Below are 14,986 nucleotides of genomic sequence, written 5' to 3'. Positions count from 1 at the left end.
TCAATTTTCCCGATAACTTCCTTGAAAAACTCTGTAAGATTGTTTAGACACAAAGCCGTGCTGACTATTCCTAATCAGTCCTTATCTATCCAAATACTCGTAAATTCAGTCCTTTAGAATTCCTTCCAAAAACTTTTCCACTACTGATACCAGACTCGCCATCCTATAATTTCCTGGTTTAATCTTGGAGCCTTTCTTAAACAGTGGAACAATATTCACTGTCCTCACCTGTTGCTAAGAATGATTGAAATATCTCTGCTAGGGCCCCTGCAATTTCTGCACTTGTCTCCCACAGATCTAAGGGAACACCTTGTCAGGCCCTGAGGATTTGTCCACACTAATTTCCCTCAAGACAACACTTCCTCCTCTGTAATCTGTATGACCTCTCTGCTGCTTTGCCTCACAGGGTAAATGCAAGCAGGCTTTTTCCACTGAGCTTAGGTGAGGTCATGGTTTAAGGGTGAAAGGTGAAATTTTTAAGGGAAACATGAAAGGAAACTTCTTCATTCAGAGGGAGGTGAGAGTGTGGATCGTGCTGCATCACAAGTGGTGGATGTGATTTTGATGTCAATATTTAAGAGAAGGTTGGATGGGTACATGGATGGTATGGATATGGAGATCTCTGGTCCAGGTGCAGATCAATGGGATTATGCAATTTAAATGGTTTGGCACTGACTCGCTGGGCCAAAGGGCCTGTTTCTGTGTTGTGGTTTGCTATAACTCTATGACTTTAAAAACAATAAACGTACATTTTATAAATTAAGAAGGATTATGGCTAACTTGTCCAAGATGAACCGTGTGCATTAATTATAGTTGAAAGAGTTTAATTTGCTTTGGGTCATCTGCATCACTTGTTCCTTTTGACTTCAGAAGTTATGTAGTTTCTTGTGTTCTTAAAATAAGAGCACTTTCAAATATTGTCATTTAGGCAGAAGAAAACCATCAGCAATATGCAATTTAGGTGCACAAGCAGCAAATCATGGTCATATATATCGGACCAGGCAGTTTTATAAAGAGGAAGGATATATCTTTAATTAATGACCTTTAGTAAGGTTATCATCCAGAAACATTGACTCTTCCTTTACAGATGCTGCTTGCCTTGCTGAATGAATCCACTACTTTCTTATTAGATTTCATGTTTGCATTATCAGTTCTATTTTGCCTTTGTGATAAACACTGGTTTTAAATTTTCTTTCTGAATTATTCTGGCAGAATGGAGCAGATGTTAACATAACATTTAATGCTGTTTGCAGTTGTAGATTGTTTTCTTCATTCTTTGGTTCCTAACGTATGAGTCATTGTCACACACTGGTGAGACTGTTACTTTCACAGCTACTGAATGGTACAAACTGTTAGAAGGGATCTGCTGCATTCATATTGCTTTGCAGCAGCAGAAAACAAGCGAATGATTATGTGAGAAATTCTGTACTTCCCCATCTGGCTGCAGCAGTCACTAGAAAATAGTCAGGAGCTCCTATAAGATTAATGTTTGATACCATATTTGTTTTTTTTATTTGCCCTAAAGGCTGTTCATGTTTCCTTTTTGTTTTCAACAGATGTATCTCTAAAAGCCTGGCGACTGAAACCAGTTCTGTGGTGTGGCAGGTAGTGCATCTATATGATCACATGATTCTTGATATGGATGCAGTCCTGTCAGACTTTGTTCGGTCCACAGGGGCAGAACCTGGTCTGGCAAGAGATCTGCTGGAAGGTGAGTGAAAGACTGAAGAACAAATATGAGCGCCTAATCTTCAGAGGAAAATATTTGAATGTTTTCATGCTTTTTTATTTTGTCATACTGGATTTTGTTTCTAGTGCTTGATATTTCTTGACTTTGTGAAATTCAAGCGTGGCTTTCTGATTGGCAATGAATCAAGTTTAACGTGTTGCAGTACAGAAGGTAATTTACAATAGTGCACATTCTATAAAAATGTAAGAGTAGTGCAATCTTTAAATGCTTTTTCCAACAGTAGGTAGGATTTGTGTTAATGTGGGACTAAACTGTTTTGTCTCTTCATTCCGTCCTTAATTTCTGTGAGAAAGTGTTATTAATGTTAACATCTGTGAGTAGCTTTGATATCCAGCATCTGGGGCCTTAACTAAATTCCTGCCAGCTTCTCAGTCGGCTGGCAGAATGAGTTTGGGGCTTCACATAATTGAGCATTTTTAATCTATTGATTGGCACAGTTACTTTATTATTCCCACAGACACATGATATTAGAAGCTGTAAGTGTTTTCACCTATCATGGGGAATTAGACTGTGAAGGGGCTATTATATATCAGGGGCAGAATAAAATTACGTAATCCTTTCTGAGGTCATCGCCTTTGAGTCAAGTTTGCTCTGTGAAAGAAATCTGCCCACCTCAAGCCTGCAACATGCTTATCAAGAAGCCAAATTATTAAAGTGGTCTATTATTGTCTTATGTACTGAGGTACCCCCTTCTTTCAGTATTCAATAGGTTCCAATGAGATCTTCCCACATTCTTCTAAACTCTAGCGAGTACAGGACCAAAGCCATCAACTGCTCCTCAAATGTTAACCCTTTTATTTCTGAAATCATTTTTGTGAATCTTTTGTGGACCTCTCCAATGCCAGCACATCTTTTCTCACAATACTCCAGTGTGGTCTGACCAATGCTTTATAAAGCCTCAGCATTAAATCTTTCCATGCAGCAAAGTACCAACGCAGATTGTTCCCCAAATATTGAAATCTGTCTCAATAAAAAACCTACTGGAGGAACTCATCGGGTCGAACAGATTCTGTGGGAAGAGAAAAAAACTGTTAATCTTTTGGGTCAAAACCCTGCATCAGAGATGAGTGGAGAAGGTCATTATAAAGAGGAGAGGTGCTTGAGGTAGAAAGAGGAGGAACTAAAACAGCAGATAGGTTGCGCCAGTTAAGTGAGGGTAAAGGGAGTGGAGTTAGCAGACAGTAGAAGGAGGATGATAGATGAACGCAGACACAGAGAGATAAAACAAGAGGCAGATGGAGTGAGGTAGGGGCAGTGTGTGTGAAGTTGAAGATAGCTGTTAGAGGTGATAAGCAGGAATGCAAAGGGTTATCACTGCTGGAATCTGATAAGTGAAAGTGATGATAATGGGAGCCATAAGGAGAGCAATGTGTGGCAGATAGAACCAGAAACAGATAAGGGGTTCACTCCAGAAGCCTGTGAGTGAACTTGTTTTTACTTTGAACAACTTCTTATTTCCTACAAGTCAAAAGTGTAGCCATGGGCCCCAGCTATGCCAAACTTTTTGTTGGCTATGTAAATCACATACTGTTCCAAACTTTCTCTGGTACTACTCCCAGACATCCCACCTCTCTTGGAAGTTCCGGGAGTCTCCCGCATATTAATAGCGGCTCCCTGATGCCCGCAAATTATATACAATGTCCCGGAAATCAATTTTTTTGAGAGCAAGCGAGCGAGAGAAAGCAAGAGAGAGCGCGAGAGAGTGAGGGAGAAAGCAAGAGCGCGAGCGACCACGAGAGAGAGAGAGAGAGCAAGAGCTCGCCATGGGAGAATGTTCCAAAAAAAGAAAATATAAAACGTATGTCACCCCAGACTACACTAAAGTGTATCCCTGCTTAATAGGGGTCAAAATAATGACAGTGTTGCTCGCTGCACTGTTTGCAACAGTGACTTTTCTATTGCCCATAGTGGGTTAAGACTGTAAAAGACATGTTGAGGTGAGTTTAACAGGTGTCATTCGTTCATTAGCATAGCTAATATTATTTAAACTAGCTGGCTAGCTGCTAAGGGGCTACTCTATTGCAGACATCCTACCTCTTCTGGAAGTTCCAGGAGTCTCCCACAAATTGATGGTGCTACCTCCCTGAAATGAGTTTTTGCAGGGTGGGATGTCTGTACTCCCCAACTCTTTTTCATTACATTGACAACTGATTTACTGCTTCTTCCTGTATCTGTGCGGAACTCATCAATTTTAAAACCTTTGCCACTAACTTCCACCTTACTATCAAATCCATATGGATTTGTCCGAAACTCCTCTCCCTTTTCTAGATTCCTGTGTCTCATGGTATTTACTATGAAATAACTGATTCCCACAGATATCTAGACTACCCCTCTTCCCATCCTGTCTCTTGTAATGATGTCATCCAGCTTCTCTGTCTCTACTTCATCTGTACTCAAGATGAGACCTTCAGTTTGAGGATAAATGAAATGTACTCTTTTCTCAGGAAGTGCAGGCTCTCTTCTGCTGTGGTTGATGGTCACAACTCTCACAACTCAGTTTCCTATACTTTTGCTTTTACCCCAACTGTCTCCATATAGAAGAGAGGTAGAATTCTGCTGGTCCCCGCCTTTCAGTCTAAGCCTCTGCACACAGCTCATCATTGTTCATTTTTACCAGCAAGAAAGCAGCATCCATCATCAAGGTTCCCCACCATCCAGGCCATATTCTCTTCTTCTACAGAAGGTACAGAAGCCCTTGTGTCCCACACCACCGGATTCAGGAACAGTTATTACCCTACAGCCATCAGGTTCCTGTGAGTTATGTTCCATTTAGCATGATAGTGGTGTCATACAGCAAAAGAGGGGATATCCTCCGTCTGAAAGAGGGACTTTGTGTTTGTTCGAATTGTGAAATTGTCATTTTCAACAAGCTATCATGAACAGAAGCATCTGCCATGAGTAGACTGGTGAGGGCAGAGTCAAGTGGTTGATCCCTTATGATGGTTGCCTCACTATTGACTACAGACCCAGTTTTGCAGCTATATCATTCAGGATTCTGCTTGTCAGTAGTGTTGCTGCATTAGGGTTATATGTAGTGCAAAAAGCAAGGAAAAAATACTGGTGTGTGTTCATTGTCCATTCAGAAATCTGACTGCATAGGGGAAGAAGCTGTTTCGGTAGCATTGAGTGTTTGTCTTCAGGCACCTGTACCACCTCTTTGGTAGGAATGAGAAGAGAGCATTACCTGAGCCTTAATGAGCATGCCACATTTTTGAGGTATCACCTTTTTGAAGATTAAAACACAAAATAATCTGCAGATGCTGGGGTCAAAACAACACTCACAACACGCTGGAGGAACTCAGCAGGTCAGGCAGCATCCATGGAAATGATCAGTCAATGTTTCGAGCTGGAACCCTTCATCAGGACTGAAGAGGGAAGGGGCAGAGGCCCTAGTGGGGGAAGGGTGGGAAGGAGAAGGCTGGTAGGTTCCAGATGAAAAACCAGTAAGGGGAAAGATAAAGGGGTGGGGGAGGGGAAGCAGGGAGGGGATAGGCAGGAAAGGTGAAGAAGGAAAAGGGGAAAGCACAATGGGTAGTAGAAGGAGGTGGAACCATAAGGGAGGTAGTAGTATGAACATCGAATTCTCCAACTTCTGATAATTCCCTCCCCCTCCCTTACCCTATCCCAGTTTCACTCTGCCCCCTCCCCCAGCTGCCTATCACCTTTTGTGGGTGTTACCTTTCGAAGATATCCTCAGTACTGAGGAGGCTGGGGCCTATGATGGAGCTGGCTGATTTTACAACTTTCCGTAGCTTTTTCCAATCCTGTCCAGTGGGCCAGTGATGCAACCAGTTACAATGCTCTCCACGGTGTAGAAATTTGTGAGTGTCTTTGGCGACATACCAATTCTCCGCAAACTTCTAATGAAATATATCCGCTGTTGAGCCTTCTTTGTAATTGCATTCATATGTTGGGCCCAGGATAGATCCTCAGAAACAGTGACACCCAGGAACTTGAAACTGCTCACCCTTTCCATATCTGATTCCTCAATAAGGACTGGTGTGTGTGTTCCTTTGACTTCCCCTTCCTGAAATCCACAGTTAATTCCTTGGTCTTACTGACATTGAGTGCAAGGTTGTTGATGCAATGACACTCAACCAACTCCTTGTCACTATCTGAAATTGAGCCAGCAAAAGTTGTCATCAACAAATTTGTAGATGCCCTTTGAACTGTGCCTAGCCTCAAAATCATGGGTGTAAAGAGAGTAGAGCAGTGGCCTAAGTGTGCATCTTTGAGGTGAGACAGATTCAAATGCACCTCCTCCAAACGTGTTGATTGTATTTGGTGCATGTGATGTGGCTCCTCTACATCAGAGAGACTAGCACAGGCTAGGGCAACCGCTTTGCCAGGTAGCTGCTTTCTGTCCTTTATGGCCATCTGAAGCTTCCTGTTATAAACCATTTTAATTTCCGTTCCTATTCCCACACTGCTTTGTCTCGTCTACTGTCAGGGTGAGGCCAAACGCAAACTAGAAGAGCAGGACTACAAATTACACCTGAGCAGGCTACAACCTAACTATATGAACATTGATTGCTCCAATTTCAGGTAACTTGCTCCGCTCTGTCCCTTGCTCTTTCCTCTTCTGGTACTCGTATGCAAAGTTCAAAGTAGGTTTATTATCAAAGTTATTATACAGCCCTGGGATTCACTTTCTTGTGGACATGCACTGTAAATCCAAGAAAAACAAGAATCAATAAAGACCACACCCAACAGAATGGACAAACAACCAGTGGGGAAAGGACAACAAGCTGTAATATACAAAAGAAAGAGTGATAATAAATAAGCAATAATAAATAAAAAATAAAAGAAAAGAGTGATAGTAAATAAGCATCTTCAACTGCTCCTTGCTTCAGTCTAAGATCCCCTCGTGTTTTAAGAAGGCAACGATAATCCCAGTGCCGAAGAAGAGCAAGGTGGCATGCCTGAATGACTATCGACCTGTGGCTCTGACATCAATTGCTATGAAGTGCTTCGAGAGATTGGTTATGGCACACATCAACCACAGCCTACCGGTCAACCTCGACGCTTTGCAATTCACCTACCGGAGCAACAGGTCAACGGCAGATGCCATCTCTCTGGCCCTACATTCCTCCTTAGAACACCTGGAGAATAAAGACGCATACGTAAGGCTCCTTTTCATTGACTACAGCTCTGCCTTTAATACCATCATTCCAAATAAACTGATTCCTAAGCTCCAGAACCTGGGCCTTAACACTCAGATCTGCAGCTGGATCCTCAACTTCCTCACAGACAGGACCCAGGCTCTCCTCTACAATCACCCTGAGCACCGGTGCCCCACAAGGCTGTATACTCAGCCCCCTGCTGTACTTACTGTACATCCATGATTGTGTAGCAAAGTTTCCATCAAACTCAATATATAAGTTTGCTGATGACACAACAATTGTAGGCCATATCTCGGGTAATGATGAGTTTGAGTACAGAGAGGAAATTAAGAACCTGGTGGCATGGTGCGAAGACAATAACCTATTCCTCAATGTCAGCAAGACGAAGGAATTGGTTGTTGACTTCAGAAGGAGTAGCGGACCGCACAACACAATTTACATCGGTGGTGCGCAAGTGGAACAGGTCAAAAGCTTTAAGTTCCTCAGGGTCAATATCACAAATGACCTGACTTGGTCCAACCAAGCAGAGTTCACTGCCAAGAAAGCCCACCAGCGCCTTTACTTCCTGAGAAAACTAAAGAAATTTGGCCTGTCCCCTAAAATCCTCATTAATTTTTATAGTGCACCGTAGAAAGCATTCTTCTAGGGTGCATCACAATCTGGTATGGAAGTTGTCCTGTCCAAGACTGGAAGAATCTGCAGAAGATCGTGAACACGGCACAGCAGATCACACAAACCAACCTTCCGTCCTTGGACTCACTTTACACCGCACGCTGTCGGAGCAGTGCTGCCAGGATAATCAAGGACACGACCCACCCAGCCAACACACTTTTCGTCCCTCTTCCCTCTGGGAGAAGGCTCAGGAGCTTGAAGACTCCTACGGTCAGATTTGGGAACAGCTTCTTTCCAACTGTGATAAAACTGCTGAACAGATCCTGACCCGGATCTGGGCTGTACCCTCCAAATATCCGGACCTGCCTGTCGGTTTTTTTGCACTGCCTTACTTACCATTTTTCTATTTTCTATTTATGATTTATAATTAAAATTTTTAATATTCACTAATTTTTACTATTTTTAATATTTAATATTTGTAATCCAGGGAGTGGGAAGCGCAGAATAAAATATCGCTGTGATGATTGTACGTTCTAGTATCAATTGTTTGGCGACAATATAGTATAAAGTAGAAAGTATAAGGATAAATATCAAGAAAATGAGATGAAGAGTCATTGAAAGTGAGTCCATCGGTTGTGGGAACAGTTCAGTGATGGGGTAAGTAAAGTCGAGTGAAGTTAACCCTTCTGATTCAAGAGCCTGATAGTTGATGGGTAATTACTGTTTCTGAACCTGGTGGCATGAGCCCTGAGGTTCCTGTACCTTATTCCTGATGGCAGCAGTGAGTAGAGAACTTGGTCTGGATAACAAGGGGTCCTTGATCGATGCTGCTTTCCTGCGACAGTACTCTGTGCAGGTGTGCTCAGTGGTGAGGAGTATTTTTTGTAGAATTTTCTGTTCAAAGACTTGGTGTTTCCTTGCCAGGCTGTGATGCAGCCAGTCAAAATACTCTCCACCACACATTTATACAAGTTTGTTAGATTTTTAGATGTTATGCCAAAACTTCGCAAACTCCTAAGGAAGTAGAGGTGCTGCCGTGCTTTCTTCATAATGGCATTTGCGTGTTGACGGATCTTTTGAAATGACAGCACCGAGGAATTTAGAATAAGCCACCCTTTGAATCAGCTTCTGTGCAGTTATCCTTCCTTGGGGATAAAGGGCAGAGGACGAAAGGAGAAGATGGTAAAGTTTATCTTGCCTCTTCAGAGCCTTTCGAAGCAAGATGGGATGCAAAATGTGAAGAAGCCTTCGAGTTGCTTAAGGAGCTGCTGACTAAAGCACCCGCATTGGTCTTTGGAAACCCCTATTTGCCATATGTATTGCATACAGACAACATCCAAGAGGGTTTTGGAGCTGCTGGCAGGGATGATAGCAGAGCAGCAATGGTGTGAGTTTCTGGAAAAAATGAGGAAGGTGCATGATAGATGAAGAAATACTCAAATAGCAAAATAGTACAACCGTGGCTCACGAAAGTCAAAGGTAATGTAAAAGCAAAAGAGAGGGCATACAACAAAGAGAACATTAGTGGGAAGACAGAGATTTGCAAAGCTTTTTAAAACCCTACAGAGAGCAACTAAAACAATCATTAGAAGAGAAAAGATGAAGAATGAAACCAAGCTAGCAAACAATATCAAAGTGGATAGTAAAATATTTTTCAAGTATGTAAAAAAATTAAGAGAGATGAGAGTGGAGATAAGACCGCTAGAAAATGAGGCCAGAGAAATAATAATGGGGGATAAGGAGATGGCAGATGAACTAAATAGGTATTTTGCATCAGCCTTCACTGTGGAAGACACTAGCAATATGCCAGATGTTGATGGGTGCGATGGAAGAGAAGTGATTGAAGTTACTATTGCAAGGGAGAAGGTGCTCAAAACGCTGAAAGACCCAAGAGTACACAAGTCACCTGGACCAGATGAACTGCACCCTTGAGTTCTGAAAGAAGTAGCAGTAGAGGTTGTGGAGGCATTAGTAATGATCTTTCAAAAATCATTGTTCTCTGGCATAGTGTCAGAGGACTGGAAAATTGTAAATGTCACTCTACTCTTTAAGAAAGGAGGAGGACAGCAGAAAGGAAATTATAGACCTGTTAGCCTGACCTCAGTGGTTGGGAAGATGGTGGAGTCAATTGTTAAGGATAAAGTTATGGAGTACTGGGTGACACAGGACAAGATAGGACAAAGTCACCATGGTTTTCTTAAGGAAAAATCTTGCCTGATGAACCTATTGGAATTCTTTGATGAGTTTACATATAAGATAGTTAAAGGGGATGCAGTGGATGTTGTATATTTTGACTTTCAGAAGTCCTTTAACAAGGTGCCACACATGAGGCTGCTTACCAAGTTAAGAGCCCATGGTATTACGGGAAAGTTACTGGCATGGTTAGAGAACTGGCTGATTGGTAGGAGGTAGCGAGTGGAAATAAAAGGATCCTTTTCTGGTTGGCTGCCAGTGCCTACTGGTGTTCCTCAGGGTCAGTGTTAGGACTGCTTTTTATTGATTTGATTCAACTTTATTGTCATTGTGTCGAGTACAGATACAAAGCCAATGAAATGCTGTTAGCATCTAACCAGAAATGCAAAGAATAATATTATTTACAAAGCAACTGTGAATAAAAAGTAAGTGCTACAACACACAAATATAAAAGTACTGAGACAGTACAATATGGGTGCAATACTGCTTAACGCTGTGATGTGAGGTTCAGCAGGGTCACAGCCTCAGGGAAGAAGCTCTTCCTGTGCCTACTGGTGCGGGAGCGGAGGCTCCTGTAGCGCCTACCGGATGGGAGGAGAGTAAAAAGTCCATGGTTAGGGTGAGATGCATCCTTGATAATGCTTTTTGCCCTGCCCAGGTAGCGTTTATGGTAGATGTTCTCAATGGTGGGCAATTGGGTGCCGATAATTCGCTGGGCAGTTTTCACCACAACGCTGGAGTGCTGTATCTCAATGATTTAGATGATGCAATACATGGCTTTGTTGCCAAGTTTGCAGATGATATGAAGATTAGTGGAGGGGCAGATAGTGTTGAGGAAACAGGTAGGCTACAGAAGAACTTAGACAAATTAGGAGAATGGGCAAGAGAGTGGCAAATGAAATACAATGTTGGAAAATACATGCACGTGCACTTTGGTAGTAGAAATAAATTTGCAAACTATTTCCTAAACGGGGAGAAAATACAAAAATCTGAGATATAAAGGAGTCCTTATGTAGAACACCTTAAAGGTTATCTTGCAGGTAGAGCCGGTGGTGAGGAAGACAAATGCAATGTTAGATTCATTTCAAGAGGTCTAGAATACAAAAGCAGGGATATGATGCTTTATAAGGCATTGGTGAGGCCTCACCTTGAGTATTGTGAACAGTTTTGGGCTCCTCATCTAAGAAAAGATGTGCTGGCATTGGAGAGAATTCAGAGGAGGTTCACAAGGATGATTTTGAGAATGAAAGGGTTAACATACAAGGAACGTTTGATAGCTCTGGGTCTGTACTCACTGGAATTTAGAAAGATGAGAGGGGATCTTATTGAAACTTTTTAAATATTGAAAGGCCTAGACAGAGTAGCTGTGGAAAAGATGTTTCCCATGGTGCGGGGTCTAGGAAAAGAAGGCACAGCCTCAGAGTAGTGGGGCGTCCATTTAAAACAGAGATGTGGAGAAATTTCTTTAGCCAGAGCGTGGTGAATTTGTAGAATTTATTACTAGAGGCAGCTTTGGAGGCTAGGTTCTTGGATGTATTTAAAGCAGAGCTTGATAGGTTCTTGATTGGACACTGTATCAAAGGTTATGGGGAGAAGGCCCGGGGGTGGTGCTGAGGAGGAGAAAAAAGGATCAGCCATGGTTGAATGGTGGAGCAGACTTGATGGGCCAAGTGGCCTATTTCTGCTCCTTTGTCTTATGGTGTTGTATCATGATCAGGGCACATTGTTGAAACCTATTGCTTTTGTCACCCAGAGTCTGTCACCCTGCAAGCGAAACTACTCCACGCATAAATTGGAGTTTCTGGCATTGAAATGGGTTGTGATGGATAAGTTGAGTGATCATCTATCTGGTGCTCAGTTCGAGGTGAAGACTGACAACAATCCCTGACCTCAGCGAAATTGGATGCCATAGGCCATCACTGGTCGGCAGCATTGTCTGCCTATGATTTCAGCTTGAAGTACCGGCCGGGGAGCCAGAACATTGATGCAGGTGCATTGTCCCGGCATTCACATGAAGGGCTGGAAATGGATGGATAGTGGGAGAGTGTTCCTTCACCTGGAGTTAAAGCAATGTGCCAGTTATCTGCCACAGCAAATCAAAGACAAGGCCAGGGCAAGATAGGGCTGTGGATCATTTAGGAGCTTCTGGTTGTGCCATTCCACCGGCTTACTGCAACTTGACCGCTCTGAGTACGAAACAGTTGTCTGTGTTGTGTCCTGCGGAAATGGCAACAGCTCAGTGAGATGACCCTTGTATAGGTACTGTTTAGTCAGCTGTTATGGAAGTGGATGTGGTCCAAGTTGAAAAGGTGAAACGGCCTGCCATACCTCCACTGATGAGAGAATGGAACAAACTGGAGTTGAGGAACCAGGTTCTATATAGGGTCACGTCCTCCCCAAACAGGCCTCAGCGTTTCCAGTTGGTTTTGCTTGAGGATCATTGGGGGATTGTGTTGAAGTCACTTCATGATGATTCAGATCATATGGGGTTTGACAAGACCTATGGATTGGTCTGAGATCAGTTCTACTGGCCCTGAGTGAACCCTGAGGTCAAACAGTACTGTAATAATAATAGGGGTTTTTTAAACGCAAACAACAGGAATTCTGCAGATGCTGGAAATTCAAGCAACACACATCAAAGTTGCTGGTGAACGCAGCAGGCCAAGCAGCATCTATAGGAAGAGGCGCAGTCGACGTTTCAGGCCGAGACCCTTCGTCAGGACTAACTGAAGGAAGAGTGAGTAAGGGATTTGAAAGCTGGAGGGGGAGGGGGAGATGCAAAATGATAGGAGAAGACAGGAGGGGGAGGGATGGAGCCGAGAGCTGGACAGGTGATAGGCAGAAGGGGATACGAGAGGATCATGGGACAGGAGGTCCGGGAAGAAAGACGGGGGGGGGGGTGACCCAGAGGATGGGCAAGAGGTATATTCAGAGGGACAGAGGGAGAAAAAGGAGAGTGAGAGAAAGAATGTGTGCATAAAAAAGAGTAACAGATGGGGTACGAGGGGGAGGTGGGGCCTAGCGGAAGTTAGAGAAGTCAATGTTCATGCCATCAGGTTGGAGGCTACCCATACGGAATATAAGGTGTTGTTCCTCCAACCTGAGTGTGGGTTCATCTTTACAGTAGAGGAGGCCGTGGATAGACATGTCAGAATGGGAATGGGATGTGGAATTAAAATGTGTGGCCACTGGGAGATCCTGCTTTCTCTGGCGGACAGAGCGTAGACCCCATCTGTTACTCTTTTTTATGCACACATTCTTTCTCTCACTCTCCTTTTTCTCCCTCTGTCCCTCTGAATATACCTCTTGCCCATCCTCTGGGTCACCCCCCCCATCTTTCTTCCCGGACCTCCTGTCCCATGATCCTCTCGTATCCCCTTCTGCCTATCACCTGTCCAGCTCTCGGCTCCATCCCTCCCCCTCCTGTCTTCTCCTATCATTTTGCATCTCCCCCTCCCCCTCCAGCTTTCAAATCCCTTACTCACTCTTCCTTCAGTTAGTCCTGACGAAGGGTCTCGGCCTGAAACGTCGACTGCGCCTCTTCCTGATAATAATAGGGTTGTTGTGATGGGAGATTTTAACTTTCCTAATATTGATTGGCATCTCCGTAGCACAAGGGGTTTAGATGGGGTGGAGATTGTTTGGTGTGTTCAGGAAGGTTTCCTGACACAATATGTAGATAAGCCAACTAGAGGAAAGGCTGTACTTGATCTAGTATTGGGAAATGAACCTGGTCAGGTGTCAGATCTCTTGGTGAGAGAGCATTTTGGAGGTAGTGACCAAAACTCTATCTCCTTCGCCACAGCGCTGGAGAGGGATAGGAACAGACAATTTGGGAAAACATTTGTTTGGGGTAGGGGGAAATATGCTATTCAGCAGGAACTTGAGAGCATAAATTGGGAGCAGATGGTCTCAGGGAAATGCATGACAGAAATGTGGCAAATGTTCAGGGAATGTTTGCTTGGAGATCTGCATAGGTATGTTCCATTGAGGCAGGGAAAGAATGGTAGGGTTAAATAACCATGGTGTACAAAGGATGTAGAAAATCTAGTTAAGAAGAAAAGAAAAGCTTACGAAAAGTTCAAGAAATTAGGTACTATTAGAGCTCCAGAAAATTACAAGGTTGCTGGGAGGAGGTTAAGAATAAAGTTAGGAGAGCCAAAAGGGGCCATGAAAAGGCCGTGATGAGCAGGATCAAGGAAAACCCAAGGCATTCTACAAGTATGTGAAAAGCAAGAGGATGAGCCATGTGAAAATAGGACCAATCAGGTGTGATGGTGGAAACGTCTGCATGAAGTCGGAGGAGATAGCGGAGGTACTTAGTGAATAGTTTGCTTCAGTATTCATCAGGGATAAAGACCTTGGCAGTTGTGGGGATGACTTACAGCAGTCTGAAATGCTTGTGCATATAGACATTAAGAAAGAGGATGTGTTGGAGCTTTTAAAAAGCATTAAGTTAGGTAAGTCACCAGGACCGGATGAGATATACCCCAGGTTACTGTGGGAAGTGAGGGAGGAGATTGCGGAGCTTCTTGCGATGATCTTTGCATCATCAGTGGGGATGGGAGAAGTATCGGAGGATTGGAGGGTTGCAAACATTGTTCGCTTGTTCAAGAAAGGGAGTAGAGATAACCAGGAAATTATAGACCAGTGAGTCTGACTTCAGTGGTGGGCAAGTTGTTAGAGAAGATCTTGAGAGGCAGGATTTATGAGCATTTGGAGAGAGATGATCTGATTAGGGATAGTCAGCATGACTTTGTCAAGGGCAGGTCATGCCTTACAAGCCTGACTGAATTCTTTGAGGAAGTAACAAAGCACATTGATGAAGGTAGAGTAGTGGATGTAGTGTATATGGATTTCAGTAAGGCATTTTGATAAGGTTCCCCATGCAAGGCTCCTCCAGAAGGTAAGGAGGCATGGGATCCAAGGAGACCTTGCTTTGTGAATCCAGAATTGGCTTGCCCACAGAAGGCAAAGGGTGGTTGTAGATGGTTCATATTCTGCATGGAGGTTGGTGACCATTAGTGTTCCGCAGGGATCTGTCTGGGACCCCTGCTCTTTGTGATTTTTATAAATGACCTGGGTGAAAAGGTAGAAGGGTGGGTTAGTAAATTTGCTGAAGACACTAAGGTTGGGGATGTTGTGGATAGTCTGGAGGGTTGTCAGAGGTTCCAGCGGGACATTGATAGGATGCAGAACTGGGCTGAGAAGTGGCAGATGGACTTCAACCCAGATAAGTGTGAAGTGGTTAATTTTAGTAGGCCAAATTTGAAGACAGAATATAATATTAATGGCAGTGTGGAAGATC

The 14,986-nt window shown here is 43.4% G+C and overlaps 1 protein-coding gene across 7 annotated transcripts in view; it reads left to right on the top strand.

The window, feature by feature from the left end:
• otud7a (OTU deubiquitinase 7A) overlaps positions 1–14,986 on the top strand; it is a 297,748-nt gene that overhangs the window by 172,064 nt on the left and 110,698 nt on the right. For all 7 annotated transcript variants that reach the window (XM_063071095.1, XM_063071096.1, XM_063071097.1 and 4 more), the window contains one exon: positions 1,557–1,711. In XM_063071095.1, coding sequence (XP_062927165.1) covers positions 1,627–1,711 — 85 coding nt within the window. In that variant the 5' untranslated portion in view covers positions 1,557–1,626. The remainder of the gene's footprint in view (positions 1–1,556; positions 1,712–14,986) is intronic.

Source organism: Mobula hypostoma, chromosome 18 (genome assembly GCF_963921235.1).
Source record: "Mobula hypostoma chromosome 18, sMobHyp1.1, whole genome shotgun sequence".
Classification (NCBI taxonomy): domain Eukaryota; kingdom Metazoa; phylum Chordata; class Chondrichthyes; order Myliobatiformes; family Myliobatidae; genus Mobula; species Mobula hypostoma.
This window is presented reverse-complemented; position numbering and strand designations above follow the sequence as displayed.